The 19,081-nt window shown below is 40.0% G+C and overlaps 1 protein-coding gene across 1 annotated transcript in view; it reads right to left on the bottom strand.

Moving 5' to 3' along the window:
- lrriq1 (leucine-rich repeats and IQ motif containing 1) overlaps nt 1-19,081 on the bottom strand; it is a 95,318-nt gene that overhangs the window by 49,787 nt on the left and 26,450 nt on the right. Inside the window, exons 10-16 of the mRNA XM_060924357.1 lie at nt 17,825-17,977; nt 17,596-17,746; nt 16,025-16,218; nt 12,870-12,997; nt 12,701-12,774; nt 9,959-10,052; nt 5,714-5,884 (exon numbers count right to left, since the gene is read on the bottom strand). Of these exons, the coding sequence (XP_060780340.1) occupies nt 5,714-5,884; nt 9,959-10,052; nt 12,701-12,774; nt 12,870-12,997; nt 16,025-16,218; nt 17,596-17,746; nt 17,825-17,977 (965 nt within the window). The remainder of the gene's footprint in view (nt 1-5,713; nt 5,885-9,958; nt 10,053-12,700; nt 12,775-12,869; nt 12,998-16,024; nt 16,219-17,595; nt 17,747-17,824; nt 17,978-19,081) is intronic.

Raw genomic sequence — 19,081 nt, 5'->3', positions numbered from 1 at the left:
CATCATGCTCTGGGGCTATTTTGCTGCCAGTGGAGCTGGTTCATTGTACAAAATGGATGAAATAATGAAGGAGGACTACCTCAGAATTCTTCAGTATAAACCATCAGAAACTTGAACATGATTTGGGACTTGGGAGTTACAACAGGACAGTGAACCCAGACACGCATCAGAGCTGTTTGTGGAGGATAAAGCAGGCTAACATTAAGCTTAAAACAAGTCCTGACTTCAACCCTATTGAAAATATATGGAACGTGTTTATAAGTCGAGTCCATTACAAGGGAAAAAAAAATTGAACTCTACCAATTCTACCATGAAGAGTCATGAAATATCCAACCAGAATTCTGCCAGAAGCTTGTTTATAGTAAACAAAAATGTTTGGTCAAGGTGAATCTTGTGAAGAGATAAAAACACCCAAATATTAAGTGTGCTGTATGTATATTTTTTACCCTGTATGTATAATTTTGATCCTGTGTTGATTTCAGAAAACCCAAAGAAAATTAAAACTTGTGCACCAAATTCTAGTGTTTTTTTTTAATTAAAGCTGTATGCTGTACATTCTGCCACAGAAAAAGAACAGTTCGAAGAAATTACTGAAAGCCCAAATACTGCCATGATATTCATATCCAAGATGACATTCATGTCACTGTATGTAAACTTCTGACCACAACTGTGTGTGTGTGTGTGTGTGTGTGTGTGTGTGTGTGTGTGTGTGTGTGTGTGTGTACACTACATTATAAGCATGCTTCATTAGCTCTGGTACAAACACAAAGAAACATACTGTGCCTAATCTTTCCCTCAGCAACAATTTGCCTGGAAATAATAAACAGCTGCACTCATCTTTCTCTGCATATGCTGATTTTACAATGATGAGCAGAAAATTGTCTTTAATTCTACTACAATTCCTTGCCTACATGTTTTAATAATTCATTGTAAAGTGCCTTCCTCTACCTCTTTTGTGTGTGTGTGTTGGAAATTTTGTGCTGGAAAACGAACGTTTGGAACTCTAAAAAGTTTTTGTACTGACTCGATAATGTAAAAGTCATAAAATAGAAATCTCTAACAAAGTTTGTATGAAAAAGATAGGGTGCCTAAGACTTTTGCACAATATTGTAAACCTACAAATTTTCCTGCCAATTCCTACTTAGCGCTGTCTGTGGATTACTATTACAGGAGGATTGCGGTCTTGATGCTGTCCTGAGAGAAATAACCTGTGCTATAAGTAAAGTGATGATGAGATTTACATTTGGAAAACAAGTGAAAGAGTATTTGCTGTTTTTGTTTTCTGTCTTATTTTCACTCTTCTTCTATTTAACATACAGAATTTCAGGCAAATCCGGCCATTTCTCAACATGAAAGCAGCTAGGATGTTCTTACACTCTATGGTCCTTTCACGTATTGAGTACTGTTTCACAAATTGGTCACTAACTGGTACAACACCACTTAAACTAATTGAATTACTTTTTTTTTAAAAAGCCATAAAAATGTTTGATAAAAAGGCGTTATTTCATCACTAACATTTTGGAAAGACACAATCATTTGAGCTTTGACAATTTTACAAAATTTTAAGTATGCATGCTTTATATATAAGGCTTTACATGGGCTTGCCCCAGCCCTGTTAAATTTTTTTTTTTAAAGATTTGATAGTGGTGGTAGCACAAGGGCCTCTACTAAAGGGGACTGTATAATACCATTTAGGCGCACCACATTTGGACAAACTGTACTGTCAATAAAGGGTAACAAATTTTGAAACTGTCTACCACTTACAATAAGGGTGTATCCTACTGTACATATCATCAGTTCAAAACTCATCTTAAACTATGGCTCATGGAAAATCAGAACTGCAACCACTTCTAACTGTGTTATATATTTTTAAGTCTATTCTGTCTGAGACCGGATTTGTGTAGAGTGTACTTTGCTGTTGTCCTTGTCTCTATCCATGTTGTTGTATAGATAGTTTTCACTGACGTCACGGCATTCCGGGGAACGCCCCCCAGCCGCCATCTTGCGGAGCAAACAAAACGGACCATCGCCACTACCGGCTACGTTATCTCGGATGAATTTATGAAGTTATATAGTCAGTTTTCTAAAATAAAGATCAATGTCGGCAAAATCAAGCAAACAGAAGTATATAGATACATTAGACGACATCTCACGACAACGGTATGCAGCCAAACTGGCCTTGATTGGGGGAATTGACCCCTACGAAGTGGACAAAGATGCATTTTCAAGTGACTATGCAGGGCTGCCAAAGCCTGAAACTGCCAAAGCCTGAAACTGACTTCATCAAACTTTAAAGGCTGTCTGATATATACAACTTTATATATTCACAGCGCGCCTTTTGGCGGATGCAGCCTGAATCGCGCAGATCTGATTTTTTTTTAGGGGGGGCGTTGGAGTGTCTGATTATAATTTCAAAGTAAATTCTGTATTAAAATTACTAAATAAGCAAATCCGTTACAGTCCATGAAACAGGAAGTATAAGGATGAGAAAAAAACAGTTTAAATCGGAAAGCTGCGCACATTTGTGCAGTCCTGCACACCGCTCGGGCTGCGCAAATGTGCGCAGCTTTCCGATTTAAACTGTTTTTTTCTCATCCTTATACTTCCTGTTTCATGGACTGTAACGGATTTGCTTATTTAGTAATTTTAATACAAAATTTACTTTGAAATTATAATCAGACACTCCAATGCCCCCCCCCCCAAAAAAAAATCGGATCTGTGTGATTCAGGCGGCATCCGCCAAAAGGCGCGCTGTTTGCATCCCAAACACAAATCAAATCATACAGAATAGACCTAAAATGTTTTTCAAAAATGACCCTTGCGTGAGTGAAGTGACAAGTTTCAAATAGAAATGTGACAAACGAGCGATATTAAGTGTACATTACAATGTAAACGTACACTCAGCGGTTCCAGTTAGGCATTCTCCAGAGATTGTTCACATGATGTTTTGGTTTCCAAAAACAAACTTAAACACAATTGATTGTTTATTTAAACAACTTACCACTTATAAAATGATCGGAGCAGACTTTGCTGTGTTTGGAAGGCTGATAATCTTTGCGGTTGATTCTCGCAAGCCATAGATTTCTCCTTTGTATGCTGAGTTTCGGGTGGCACGGTGGTGTAGTGGTTAGCGCTGTCGCCTCACAGCAAGAAGGTCCGGGTTCGAGCCCCGTGGCCGGCGAGGGCCTTTCTGTGAGGAGTTTGCATGTTCTCCCCATGTCCGCGTGGGTTTCCTCCGGGTGCTCCGGTTTCCCCCACAGTCCAAAGACATGCAGGTTAGGTTAACTGGTGACTCTAAATTGACCGTAGGTGTGAATGTGAGTGTGAATGGTTGTCTGTGTCTATGTGTCAGCCCTGTGATGATCTGGCGACTTGTCCAGGGTGTACCCCGCCTTTCGCCCGTAGTCAGCTGGGATAGGCTCCAGCTTGCCTGCGACCCTGTAGAAGGATAAAGCGGCTAGAGATAATGAGATGAGATGAGATGCTGAGTTTCTTTGTTTGCTCGCCTTCATGCTCCCGTACAGTGGGAATTCCATAAAAGCTCCGCTTGACTTCATCATCTGACCTATTACGACAGCCGTGAATACAACAGGTGTGCACCATTGCCAGCTTTAAATAGCCTGCTTGGGTTCTTTTGAAGACTTTGTACTCGCGCGTTACAATGTGTGCTCAGTCACCCGTACGGTAAGCTTGACCCACAAGATGGCCGCCACTAGGGAATCCCCGACTCTGTGACATCATGTGAAAACTATCTATACTGTGTATTGCGTAATTGTGTATTGTATTGTTTTGTTTGTTGTTGGTTCTAACACTGTCCTGGACTTGTGAACAGTGTATAGTGATGCTGTATTTGTCCCTAATTAGTGTAGTGTTGTATGTGTATTTGTATCCCATTCTGTTTTATGTCACCTGCCTAGGGACTACAGATGAAATGAGCAATTATGCTAATTCCGGCATATTTGCATTATGCATTTTATGCTATTGTTCATGAATGTGCACTGTCCCCATAAAATAAACTAATAAATAAAAAATAAAATTGGTGTACTAAATAATATGTGAAAATATTATGCCACCATGTGCTACTTTGTATAGCGAAACTGCCTCCTATTTAGTGTGCAGGTTGGCACTTGAATGTCCTTAGCTGAAAATAGGGGTTTCTAACTCAATTCCTGGGAGCTCCTGCCCTGAATAATCTGGCGTTTTCCCTGACTTCAACACATTTGTCCCAGATCAATAAGGGCTTAATAATGAGTTAAAGGTGGGGTATGAGATTTTGGAATAACGGCTCCCGCAAGCCATATTTTGAAAAGAAACACGCCCACCCTCGCCGTGCTCCTCCCCTTTATAAAACCTGAGAAAATCAGACTTTATAATGGGTGTCTATTGCGTTACACACCAGTGGAGAGTGTAGAGAGCTTGGAAAAATAGCTCAAACTTTCTCATTTAAACTGTGTTTTCAGCCCCAATTTTCACTCCACACACATAATTTTCTCAAAAGTAGTAGCCACACTTGTCCTGATTCACACAATGTGTCTACCTACACGATATGATCTGCAGTTTTTGAATGAGAAGCCTGAAAGTGAGGAGAGGACAGGCGCGCAGCCCCATAGACTGTCATTATAAACTTGGCAGAAAAGTCACTCGTTTTTAACTCGCTGTAGTGACCTCATTTTTTACACTACAGACAAAAAAATTACATCAGTGTGTTCAGGAGAGCCTTGTGGCGCTCACTGTGAAATAATTTTGTGAATATCTCCTTCCGTTTTCGTGTAAATCCCCGTTGTTTGGAGGGAGCGCACTGAGAAAATCCTGTGACACTCTGCTCAGCGCGCGGGTTGGGGGAGGGGCTGCTCTCGCTCTCTCACACACACACACACACACACACACACATAAAAGGGACGGGCTGCTCGCGGGCTTCAGTCTGATTGACGTGTCAGTATCCAATCATTTTGAGGTGGTACCTCGATATGATTGGATGGCGTTTTTCCTTTATTTTACACTGTAGACTGGATTAAAATATTTCGTTTTTGGGTCAAACCTTCTATTGTACTGCTTGCAACATGGGTGTGAGGAGCTTTTCAAGCAATATGGTAAAAAATACTCCTGAAAAAAATCTCATACCCCACCTTTAATTTGTTCAATCAGGCAGGTCGTATTAGAAGATAACTTGAGCATTAAGTGTCCAGGACTAGAGTTAAGAACCCCTGGACTAAATTTATAGTCTACTCATTTATAGGCAGCACATTCTCTAATCAAATTAAAATAGTTATGGGAATCAGCCATCTAAAGTCCTTCCCGCACCATGCCCTGGTCTTCCCAGGCAGTCTCCCATCCTGGTACTAACCAGGCCCTTAAAACGCATTGGGCAGTGCAGACCTCCGTAGCCCTCAGCCTCTCGCCTATACAGCTAGGGTTACAGTGCAGGGGCTGATCCTCTGGTATCTGCAAGAGTTTGACTCCTCACTCGTGCCTTGCCAGACGGTAGTAGGTACCATTTTTATGATGATCTTTCGTACGAGCCAACCGGGAGTAGAACTCCCGATCGAGAGGCGGACACGTTAACCACTAGGCCAGCTCACGGTATGGGAATCAGCCATAATCATTATTTAACGATACTTCTTTCATTGTTTACAATGAAATTCTTAAAATTTTCAAACCAAAACACACCAAATAAGCTTAATTAACTTTCTTGCTGCTAGTTCTAGTCTCCTACCTGATCTCCCTGCTGTGTCTCTGTAGTACTGATTCAAGCTGATCATGGTGTGCCTGGCAGAGAGCCTGAAAGCTCCACAGCTGTGTTGAGTCTGCAGAGAGTGTTCCTGAGGCGCCGGTTTGCTCTCCGTTCAGCTTTATCAAGCTTGGATTTACTGCCAGAACAGAAGACCTGCATATATTAAAAATAAATAAATAAATAAATCAACAAACCAAGTTCATTTGCATGATCAAACAAATGATGCAGTAAAAGTGGACATGTGAGAAATGATTTACATCTCACTGAATTTTATCATCGCACACAGAGACAAGAGAAAACTGAAATTAATTACTCAATCAGGATATAAATGAATTGCCTTTAACAATTAAAATTAAGAGACAGATTATAAATACAGACTCCAAGTACAAAAATAAAGTGTGACTATGTTTAACATTCAGCAGATTAATACAAGTGTATCAGAGGAAAATGTATTATATATTTTCATATCTTGCTGTCTCCTTCTCCCTCGCCCTCTCTCCCCTACTCCACTGGAGAATATTTACATTGAGCACATGAAATCAGTTAGGAAATGGAGATGAAATGTTTAATGAGTTTGACATTTCAGGCCCAGGAGAATCCGCAGGCTGTCTACGTGCAGAGCAAAGAGCTTTAGTCAAAGTCAGTTCCTCATGGAGAGAAACGGTGATGACACTTTTGAATTAGAAGTGAAAAGGGCTCTGCTGGCCTCAGTCCAGTGACGAGGCTGCCAATCATGGGGAGTCCATTTTCCTTTATTTCTCAAAATCGTACTATGTCAGACTCAAGTGGTTTGGGCTGTGACAACATTTGTGTGGATATGCTTGTGTATATACATGTATATACTGTGTGTGTGTGTGTGTGTGTGTGTGTGTGTGTGTGTGTGTGTGTGTGTGTGTGTGTGTGAGAAAGAAAACTTGATATAGACTTAGAAAACTTGCAATGGCATTATTTATATATCACATTCAATACAAAGATACTTAACACCAAACTGCAACTTGGTAAGATCTGGTTTTGGTACGTTTTGTAAAGTAGATGAAATATTAATACTACAGGCTGGAACACAATAGTTATCGTAATACAACCCCAAATCAGAAAAAAAAAAGTTAGGACAATATGGAAAATGCAAATTTAAAAAAAAAATAAATTATTTCTAAATTTACTTTGACTTGTATTTCATTCCAGAGTATGAACCTAAAATGCATGTTTTATCTGGTCAAATTCATTTCATTTGTTAATAGACATCCATTCATCCATTTTAGGCCTGCAACACATTCCAAAAAAAGTTGAGACGTGGCAATTTAGGGCGAGTAATGAGGTAAAACAATTAAACAGTGATGTGATTTGAAACGGGTGATGTCAACAGGTGATGTAATGAATTGGTACAAAATCAGCATCCAGGAAATGCTTAGACTTTGAGGACCAAAGAAGGGCCGAGGATCTCCAGTTTGTCAACAAATGCATGAGAAAATTATCGACATGTTTAAAAACAATGTTCTTCAAAGAAAGATAGGAAGAGATTTGGATATTTCACTCTCTCCGGTGCATAATATCATTAAACGGTTCAAGGAACCTGGAGGAATTTCTGTGCATAAACGACAAGGGCGCAAGCCTACACTGAACACCCATGATCTCTGATCCCTCAGATGGCACTGCATCAAGAACCGTCATTCATCTATAGCTGATAAAACCACATGGACTTAGGATTACTTTGGCAAGCCTTTGTTAAGCATTACAACATGGAGTTACATCTACAAAGGCCAGTTAAAACTTTGCTGTGCAAAAAGGAAGCCTTATTTTAACTGTGTCCAGAAGCGCTGCCAACTTCTCTGGGATTGAAGGTATCTGGGATGGACCATCACACAGTGGAAAAGTGTATTGTGGTCAGACGAATCAGTATTTCAGGTCTTTTTTGGAAGAAATGGACACCGTGTGCATCGGACCAAAAATGAAAAAGGACCATCCAGATTGTTACCAGCAACAAGTCCAAAAGCCAGGGTGTGTCATGGTATGGGGTTGTGTCAGTGCCCTTGGCAAAGGTAACTTATACTTCTGCAATGGCAGCATTAATGCAGAAAAGTACATTTGAGATTTTGGAGCAACATATGCTGTTTTCAAGGCGACATCCTTTCCAGGGATATTTCAACAAGACAATGCAAAACCACATTCTGCACACATTACAAAGACATGACTGTGGAAGAAGAGGGAGGAGGGTGTCTGTTCCCTTCTGTCCCCAATACTGATGACTGTTGCACACCTTAAGACCTGACTGCAGGAAGAATGGGACAAAATAACATCTGAAACGCTTCAGTACTTAGTGTCTTCAGTTCCTAAACATCTTTTAAGTGTTGTGAAAAGGAATGACAACGTTACAAAGTAATAAATACTTTACCATCTCAATATTTTCTGAAATGTGTTTCAAGAATCAAAATTGATAGAGGCGTTTATCTTGAAAAAACAATAAAATTCATCAGATGAAACATCAAATAATGTGCTGTTGGATTGTTTTGAGTGCAATACAGGTCAAAGATTATTTACAAATCACTGTTTTCAGTTTTAATTTCAACATACCATCCCAACTTTTGTAGTACAGTCCACTATATACCCTGTACTGTAATTTTGACACTGCATGTTTTGAGGGCAGTGATGACTCAACATTTAAGGCTCTGGGTTACTGATCAAAAGGTCAGGGGTTCTAGCCCCAGCACCACCAAGCTGCCACTGTTGAGCCCTTGAGCAAGGCCCTTAACCTTCTCTGCTACAGGGTACGCTGTATCATGGCTGACCCTGCACTATGACCCCACCTTCCTAACAAGCTGGGATATGCAAAGAAAGGAATTTCACTGTGCTGTAATGTACATGTGACAAATAAGGGCTTCTTCTTCTATAGGATAACACTGAAATAAGGCGAAGTGTATAGCTCATATGGATGTCAGCACAACTTCACTGATGGATCGAGGATTCAACAGGCCCTCAGTGCGATAGAGTGTGCTTAAGCTCTCAGCTCCATCCATATATCACTTCGAGAAAACTTCCCTGAAAACAGGCTCATAGAGCAGCGAGATTTATGGAGGTAAATCCCTCTCTCTCTCTCTCTCTGCTCCTGCGTGCGATATCCTTTGGTGCTTTAATTTTGCTGCTGTTATCATTGGCTGGGGATTAAAAAACCCGAGGACAGCAGTGAAAACAGAGAGTGTAATACCATTGTTGGCATTTAGGGTTAGACAAAGTTCATCCCAATTCTGAGCACGACCTGAATGAATTCCACATCCACACACCACATATACAAGACATGTAGAGAGGATTTTGATTGACATCCTTATCTTTGTGTCCATAATGAAGTACAACAGATGCATGTTTAAAGTGATTACAAATATGTATGTTCGTTGCAAAGATCTCATTTTTATCTATTGCGCATGTGACTGGATAAAAATTCTACACAATTTGCTATATACAAACTATGCATCAAAATTTTGATAAAATATAAATTATAACACAGCGAACAGAGATAACATTTGACCTACTTAACACTAACAGTTTAATACTATCTACACATTTATTTTTTTTTAATTGTACAACAAAATTACATCAACATATAAACAGGGCTTAATTATGGATTTTCCACTTAAGCTTAATAAACTGCATTTGTCACCTTTGTGATCCACCACTTCAAATCTTCATGTCCCACTTCATCCACAATTTTGAATTTTATCATTCACATCATTCTGTTTATGTGAAATATAACTGCCCACATAGGACCGAAAGTCATTTGCTTCACAAATATGCTTCTGCTGAGTAAATATTTTAAGAATTACAAGCACTTAAGTCGACGTGTAGATAGATGTCACCGGGTAATCCAATAACTGACACACTGATACACAAGCTAGCCCAGTGATCCGGCCCGGAAACTCCGTGTTAAAGTGGAATGTTTATTCTCCTCGCTTTGCCTGATCCATCTCGAACAGTGTGTCTGCATTCATGTTACACTCTGGGACACGTTTAAAATGTTCATATATTTGCTGGAATGCTTGCATAGCTGTCTCTGCCAATCCAAGACAAACTTTTCCATTACAACCAGAGGTGATGTTTCCCTTCTCATTCATTAAAGAGCTAGGGCTCTCTGATAAGCCTCATCTTCACCATAATAATATCAAGTGGATGTGTGTAGGTGGTTCTAACATGAGGAACACAACCCATTGGTAAGTCAATAACATGCAGTATCTACCTTACCTCCAGTTATTCTCCCGCTGTACAGGATTGTCAGCTATGTTAAGCTCCTGAAGATGAGTGCATCCCTGAAGACTCATACAAATGTTCCTCAGCTCTAGAAGAGAGGTAAAGGTGTTTGTATTCCCATTCGCAACAGAAATAATAATATGATACCTAATTTTATTATAGATACAATTTTAAAACCTAAAACTGAGCTGCTCTCAGACTGTTGGGTTTAATTAATCACTTTCTACCACCAACATAAGATATAATATCAAATTTGTGTGATTAGCATTAATCTGAGAAAATAAATCAAACGTAAAGTGAATGAGGCCATGTTATGCTATATTTTCCCAACAAAAGCATTGCTTTAAGTATTCCTAAAACACTTGTTGATACAATAAGTAGAATGCACTATAAAAATTGACAAAATACCACCAATAGTGAATAATTTATATCAGCAGCTAGAGCTACAAAGTAAAATGGATACAAACTCACATCCACTAGGGTGGATATTTTTAATTATTCTATCCGCAATCACTGGATATGAGCAATCGCGTGCTCTGATTACTAGGCTACTCTACTATTCGGATATCAGCTCACATGCCATGAGTAGAGAAAAACAAAATGACGGAGTGCATCAAGCCAGATATATAATTTTGCTATCAAGTATTTAAAAGAACCAGAAATAGTTAAAAGAGTATACAGGTAGTCGTCGACTTACGACTGCGTTTGGTTACGACTGACCGGTCGTAAACCGATCTGGTCGTAAGTCGGCCTATGTTAAATGAATGTAAGTATACTGTGATGTGTAATGATATTGTAATCATCTTAAAGTCTTATTTTATCAACATTTTCTTATTTCATTACCTTGGCTCATTATTTGGTTTAAGTCAAACGCTGGGCGGCACGGTGGTGTAGTGGTTAGCGCTGTCGCCTCACAGCAAGAAGGTCCAGGTTCGAGCCCCGTGGCCGGCGAGGGCCTTTCTGTGTGGAGTTTGCATGTTCTCCCCGTGTCTGCGTGGGTTTCCTCCGGGTGCTCCGGTTTCCCCCACAGTCCAAAGACATGCAGGTTAGGTTAACTGGTGACTCTAAATTGACCGTAGGTGTGAATGTGAGTGTGAATGTGTCAGCCCTGTGATGACCTGGCGACTTGTCCAGGGTGTACCCCGCCTTTCGCCCGTAGTCAGCTGGGATAGGCTCCAGCTTGCCTGCGACCCTGTAGAACAGGATAAAGCGCCTAGAGATAGTGAGATGAGAAGTCAAACACTGCATACTACACTGCGTACAATACAATTCGTTTAATATGTGCAAAACAAAAAATATGAAATAGAGGTGTGAAAATTAGAAAACATTTTAGTTTGAAACATACCAAAATACAAATGTAAAACATAGCAAAATACAAAACTTAGTGACCGCTGGCATCACTGGTGCTTGGCTGTGGGTCGTCTACGTCATCATCAGCTGTTGCAGCGCTCGGGCTGGTGGGAGGATTTGCTCGGTTCATAAACCAGGAGCTGGGGCGGAAACTGTATGACGGAGTGCGCGAGAGAGACTGCGCATGTGCCTGGAGCTGGGGCGGAAACTGTTGTACACGGCGAGAGGCTCTGCTGGGAGCTGGGCGGAAACTGTCGTATGCTCAGCTAGCTCAGCTGGGAAACACTTGCCAGTCATAACCAGACAGTCGTAAAGTCAATCGGTCGTAAGTTGACGACTACCTGTAGTTTGTTCCCCTCCCCCCCAATATCTCCTGTTCCATGCTCCAGCCCAGTCAATGGCAGTAATGCACCTTTAAGTTGGTTTGCCAACTACCAAATTTTAAAAAACCTAAAGAAGAAGAAGAAAATGGCAGATCGTTTTATTGAACCAACCAAGGATGAAATAAAAACTCTACTTGAAAACAAAACCCCAAAAATACAAAAAAGCAACAAAAATACAGAATAAAAGGATTTCAGTTGATGGTAAGAACATATCTTTTTTTTATTTTTCAAGAATTAGTATTATAATAGTATTTTTCACAAATTGTTACTGTCATTTTGCTGGTTTGTTTACCTTCTAAGCAGAAACTATTTTGTCTGATGTTTTGTATAAAGTTTTTATTTACTGAATTTGCAAAAAATAAAAATAAAAATGCTCTGTTTCTCAAAATCCAATGAATGAGTGGAATAATTGCTTTATTATACAATCTTGTTGTACATGGCTTATAGCCAACTCAGCTATCAGCTCACGTACGATTCGATTTCATTCTACTATATTCTAGATAAGAGAATTACTCAGAACATTTTGCATGAAATTCGCTGATTCGAATTGGAATGGTAAAGCCATACTAAAACGTAAACGTGGTAGAGATTTCGTACTAAAAACACACTGAGGTGACTGAAGCTGTTGCAAACGACCACTACCTGACATCATCGCATACGTCACTACCACAAGATGTCCATCTGGTATTCTAAAAAAAAAAAAAGCATCTTTCTCGAAAACTATTTGGTCTCCGAAAATGAAAGTTTGATTTTTGAAATCTATGACGAATTTTACATAAAATAAGTTTGAAAATCAGTCCGGTGGAGGATCCCTTTAAGTGTTCCAATTGAAATGATAACATTAGAAATCATGCACATTAATATAAACCACTGCTTTGCCTGGCACTAGAGTTGCGATGTTATAGAACATCAGTCATCACCTTCTGAGCATCCAGACTTGAGAATTTAACAGTGTTGTAGTATAAACTTAATTAGAACCTGATTTGTATTGTTGTTTTCCTACCTGAGAGACAGTTGTGACTGACATTAAGTGTTTTCAGTGAAAGCAAGTCCACAAGCAGTGGTAGCTGGGTGATACTGAGAAAGAAATAGAACCAACACAGTCAGCGTGATGAAACTTGGAAAAAATAAAAAGTGAGACAGCATTTTCTCCACAGGTACAGAGCACCCACCTGTTCTGAGGCACAGACAGACAGCGCAGCAGAGGCAGCCAGCAGCTATCCAAGCCATGCAGAGAGCAGATGCTGTTATCATCCAGATATAGCTCCCTCAACAGGACATGGTTCTCAAGCGCAGGCACCTATGCCAGAGACAAAAAAAGAAATATAAACTCAAACTCCCAAAATACCATCCTGACCATGTCAGGAATTAAATGTCCCATGAGCTGAGGAACACAAGCCTCACCCTAAATATGAAACCGCAATACCACATTTCTGAGCAGTGAGCCAGACTGGCAGTGGAAATTGAATTAAAGTGACGGCAGACGCTAATAGGAGGTGAACGGATGAGCCGTTTTTAATGTGTGGATGATGTAAACAATAGTCGTCATCAGTAGGGCTCTGTCTTTCCTCAGATCCTACTCTAGTGATTAAAAGGACATTTCATATATATATACACACTGTACAGTATATACACACACACACACACATACACACACACATACATACACATCTATTTTATTCTGGAAAACTTAAAACTCTAAACAGAGCTCCTTCATGTGGTTGTTCACCTCATTTTAATGAACTGAGACACAAAAAAGCACAGTGAAACAAAAATGACATCAGTTAAAAGGCCATTCGGAATAACGAGACGTCACTAAATATTACTCGTTGTATTGAACTTGCTTGTGAGAAAGACGTTCCTGATTTTCCTCCTTTATTGTGAGATTTACAATATCTCCCTATATGATGATGTGTCATGATTATTTAAGGAATACAATCTGTATTTTTGACAGTGGTCCGAAGAGAGTTTTAATCACTCATAAGTCATGAGAGTGTGTGGGAAACGGTTTGTTTTTAAAGGCCCATGGTGAACAGGGCCAAACATCCATTCTGAGACATTTTGTGAGACACCACAATAAGGCATTAATATTGGAACATAAACAGAGCATTGTTTAATGTGCATTACAGTCTGCAATATGTCCATAAGTACAGTATAAAAAGAGATGGATACAGTATTGAATGTCATATTTTTTCCCATTTTCCTTTGTTGAATCTATTAGGCCTTCTTCAGTTTTAATTTCATTTGCAATATTTAGCGAGAGCTGTTTTACATGCATTGGAACTTTGATCTTTCAGCACTGAGTAAAATAGTCACAAGAGCAGGAGCGGGTGGTTTTTACTTTCATGCACGCTGAAGCAGACTGCCAAATATGACGCTGACGTGACAAAGACAGACCGCGTTTGTTAACATAGCGTATTGGACACAGCTGGTTGCATTCATACATTCGCCTTCAGTAAATATTTTACATTGACGTTACGTTTGCATGACGCCTCTATCCAAAGCCACTTACAACTGGGACAGGGTACAAATGAGCAGTTGAGGATTAAGAGTCTTGCTCATGGACCCAACCACGGCGGCTCTGAAGTGCTGGGATTTGAAATCACAACCTTCCAATCAGCTGCCCAAAGTCTTTACCACTAGGCCACCACTTCCCAAGAGTTTTATCCTAGTCAGGGTTGCTGCAGTTGAAATTACTAATTTGTTATATTTCGGGAAACAGAATTAATTTCAGAACTAGTTTATTAGAAAAATATTGAGTTATATTGGGGAAGCCATGGCCTAATGGTTAGAGAAGCAACTTTGGGACCAAAAGGTCATGGGTTTGATTCTCTGGACCAGCAGGAATGACTGAAGTGCCCTTAATTAAGGCACCGAATCCCCAACTGCTCCCCAGGCTGCTCTGGGCATGTTGTATGTCGCTCTGGTTAAGCACATCTGCTAAATGCCCAAAATGTAAATCTCATCTCATTATCTCTAGCCGCTTTATCCTGTTCTACAGGGTCGCAGGCAAGCTGGAGCCTATCCCAGCTGACTACGGGAGAAAGGTGGGGTACACCCTGGACAAGTCGCCAGGTCATCACAGGGCTGACACATAGACACAGACAACCATTCACACCTACGGTCAATTTAGAGTCACCAGTTAACCTAACCTGCATGTCTTTGGACTGTGGGGGAAACCGGAGCACCCGGAGGAAACCCACGCGGACACGGGGAGAACATGCAAACTCCGCACAGAAAGGCCCTCGCCGGCCACGGGGCTCGAACCCGGACCTTCTTGCTGTGAGGCGACAGCACTAACCACTACACCACCGTGCCACCCCAAAATGTAAATATTATATATTATTCTATCCACATTCACTGGATATGACCAATTGCGTGCTCTGATTGGCTACTCTACTACTAGGCTATCAGCTCATATACTGTGAGTAGAGAAAAACAAAAGGTTGCTGAACCAACCGAGGATGAAATAAAAACTCTACTCGAAAACAAAACCCCCAAAAATACAAAAAAGCAACAAAAATACGGAATAAAAGTATCTGATGGTAAGAACGTATCTGTTTTTATTTTTCAAGAATTATTATTATAGCATTTTTCACAAATTGTTACTGTCATTTCACCGGTTTATTTACATTCTAAGCGGAAATGATTTCGTTGGACGATTTGCATAAAGTTTTATCAAATTTGCAAAAAATAAAAAATGCTCTGTTTCTCAAAATCCAGTGAATATGGATAGAATGAAACAATTATTCCACTCAATCTTGTTGTACATGGCTTATAGCCAACTCTGCACTATGTGCCTCATCGGCTATCAGCTCATGTACGACTCGATTTCATGGAATAACTTTTTTTTTTTTTTTTAATGTGAGAGACCGTCATAGGTTAAGAGTGTCTGCACATACAGAACAGCAAGAAGAAATCTAATACCATTACCTATTTCACGGGAATTCTCTCACCATTTCATCATTTCAGATGCCGTGCTTGTGTTCATGGGGTTGCCTCAATATCATTACCTCCGCCAAGGAGGTTATGTTTTCGGTAGCGTTGGTTTGTTTGTTGGTTTGTCTGTTAGCAGCATTACGGAAAAGTAATGAACGGATTCCTCTGAAATTTTTTCCAGAGGTGTGACTGGGCACAAGTAACAATCCATTAAATTTTGGCGGTGATCCGGATCACCTTCTGGATCCCGGATTTTCTTAAAGGATTCTTGGCGGAGGTCTGTGCTCTCCGAGTGCTTTTCTAGTTTTAAGATAGATTAACTCCCTGAGAGCTGTTTATGTTTTTTATGCTGAGCTCAGAGTGATAAGGATGGTTAATAATTATGCACCTCTGTCAGGTTGTTTCCTCTCAGGTCCAGCATGTTGAGCAGTGCACAGTTTTCCAGGCCTTCCACACGGTTGAAGTGGTTAAACGAGCAATCCAGATGCAAAAGCGTGTAAGCTTCACTGAGTCCGCTCGTGCTGATCAACTGGTTATGATCAACTGTCAGCCGGTGAAGTTTTTTCAGAGTTCCCAAACCACCTGACAGAACAAACCCCATTCATATATGAGACAGCAAGAAGAAAATCTCACCATCAACCAAACAGGAATTTGATTTCAAATCCTGAGAACTGAAAGTAAATATGATTTAAGAGCATTTAACCTTTTGCTTATGAAATATTTATTCATGACTACTGAATACAGAGTCACAAATGACTCCTGTTTGAATACACAGATGGAGCAGATGCAGAGCAAGCTCTAGTAATAAGACAATGCTTCCATCTAGTGGAGCACAAAAACAGCAAGCAATCCAGTGTGAACTCTATTCAGCAACAACCCTGATCCAGGACATAATGTACTTTGTTGCAGTGTATATCTCTGTGCAGTGGAGATCATAAAACAACTGCTCAAGTTTATCTTTTGGAAAAGTTTTATTTTTTTAACATTAAAATATGGCATACTGAAAATATAATGTTCATTAATTATATTTTAATTTGGAAGCAGAAAGGTAAAACGAGATCATCAGTGACGGCGCAGCTCACTCCGGCCCCGTCTAGTCCAGAAGGAACGATCTAAAGTGGGCCACCTTGCGCAGTTCTACTCTCAATCAGTCCAGCTCAAATATTTGCCAGAAAGAATCCAAAATGGAGAGGAATTGACCAAGAAGCAATTTTAGTTGAACTGCTCATTAAGGCTTAATTAGTCCATAACTAGATTAATAACTGTAATTAAGCAAATCTGGGTAGAAGTTATTTATATGCGTCTTAGGTACTACCTTCATGCCAGAAAGAATCAAAATCAGTGAAGAACTGAGAGAGAAGAAGCGATTTGTGTGGAAACTGCTCATTAGGGCTTAATTACTCCATATCTTCATTATTAATTGCAATTATGCAAATGTGGATAAAAGCCATATGCACCCCAGGCAGACCTACCTTCCTGCCAAAAAGAATAAAAATCAGTGAAGAACTGAGAGAAAAGAAGCGATTTTCGTGAAATGTGGACGACCCCAGACAGACGATGGACGACACATGATGGCATAAGCTCATCGCCTGGATGAGCTAATAAATGTAAAACAAATGACGAGCTGAAACAAAACTCCTATCATATCATACTTCATTTGCATGTAAACATTTTTCTATTAATATGGTTAATGCTGAAAATCAAGATAAGATACACTGAATATTTACATTTTCTAACAGATAATAAGATAGCTTTAAGATAAAAAAAGAGAAAAATAGCCTGGATCAAGGGGACATCTATTGTTAAGCAGTGAAATGAGAGCCCAAAGTGTTTAATTTAGCCTAAAACCCAGCAGGAAGTATGAGTAAGGTAAGGACAGAAACTACTTTTCTAGTGCATTTGTAATCTAGAAAGTTGACAATTATTTCCAAGTATGTTCAGCCTTAGTAATGCACTTACCAATGTGGGAGATGATGTTATGGGAAAGCTGAAGCACAGTCAGGTTAACAGCATCATCCAGACCGTGGATGCTTGTAAGCTGGTTCTTTCCCAACAGCAGGACCTTAAGTCTGGTCAGACCCCCACAGTCAACGTATGCGATGTTGTTTTCCTTTAGAAAGAAAAGGAAGCTTTAAAAGACAGGATGCTTGTGCAACCATAACAACCATTCGACAGTACTGGTGCATACCTGTACGTCAATATGCTGAAGTTCAGCACACTCGTTAAGTCCATCCAGGGCCTGAAGTCTACATCGCCTGAGCATCAGACTTTGCAGTCTGGTACACTCGGACAGTGTGGAGAGACTGCAGCCAGACAAATCCTCCAGAGTTACTGAAGTCACCTAGTGTGGTGTTGATAGGAGATTTCATTTCAATTTACGATTTAATTACAATATTTCTAAACGCTTATACCGGTCTCAATAGGAAGCATTTCATACAACCCCGATTCCAAAAAAGTTGGGACAAAGTACAAATTGTAAATAAAAACAGAATGCAATAATTTACAAATCTCAAAAACTGATATTGTTTTCACAATAGAACATAGACAACATATCAAATGTCGAAAGTGAGACATTTTGAAATTTCACGCCAAATATTGGCTCATTTGAAATTTCATGACAGCAACACATCTCAAAAAAGTTGGGACAGGGGCAATAAGAGGCTGGAAAAGTTAAAGGTACAAAAAAGAAACAGCTGGAGGACCAAATTGCAACTCATTAGGTCAATTGGCAATAGGTCATCAACATGACTGGGTATAAAAAGAGCATCTTGGAGTGGCAGCGGCTCTCAGAAGTAAAGATGGGAAGAGGATCACCAATCCCCCTAATTCTGCACCAACAAATAGTGGAGCAATATCAGAAAGGAGTTCGACAGTGTAAAATTGCAAAGAGTTTGAACATATCATCACCTACAGTGCATAATATCATCAAAAGATTCAGAGAATCTGGAAGAATCTCTGTGCGTAAGGGTCAAGGCCGGAAAACCATACTGGGTGCCCGTGATCTTCGGGCCCTTAGACGGCACTGCATCACATACAGGCATGCTTCTGTATTGGAAATCACAAAATGGGCTCAGGAATATTTCCAGAGAACATTTTCTGTGAACACAATTCACCATGCCATCCGCCGTTGCCAGCTAAAACTCTATAGTTCAAAGAAGAAGCCGTATCTAAACATGATCCAGAAGCGCAGACGTCTTCTCTGGGCCAAGGCTCATTTAAAATGGACTGTGGCAAAGTGGAAAACTGTTCTGTGGTCAGACGAATCAAAATTTGAAGTTCTTTATGGAAATCAGGGATGCCATGTCATTTGGACTAAAGAGGAGAAGGACGACCCAAGTTGTTATCAGCGCTCAGTTCAGAAGCCTGCATCTCTGATGGTATGGGGTTGCATTAGTGCATGTGGCATGGGCAGCTTACACATCTGGAAAGACACCATCAATGCTGA

Source organism: Neoarius graeffei, chromosome 6, assembly GCF_027579695.1.
Source record: "Neoarius graeffei isolate fNeoGra1 chromosome 6, fNeoGra1.pri, whole genome shotgun sequence".
NCBI lineage: Eukaryota > Metazoa > Chordata > Actinopteri > Siluriformes > Ariidae > Neoarius > Neoarius graeffei.
The sequence above is the reverse complement of the archived record's forward strand: the minus strand, read 5'-3'. Positions and strand labels throughout refer to the sequence as shown.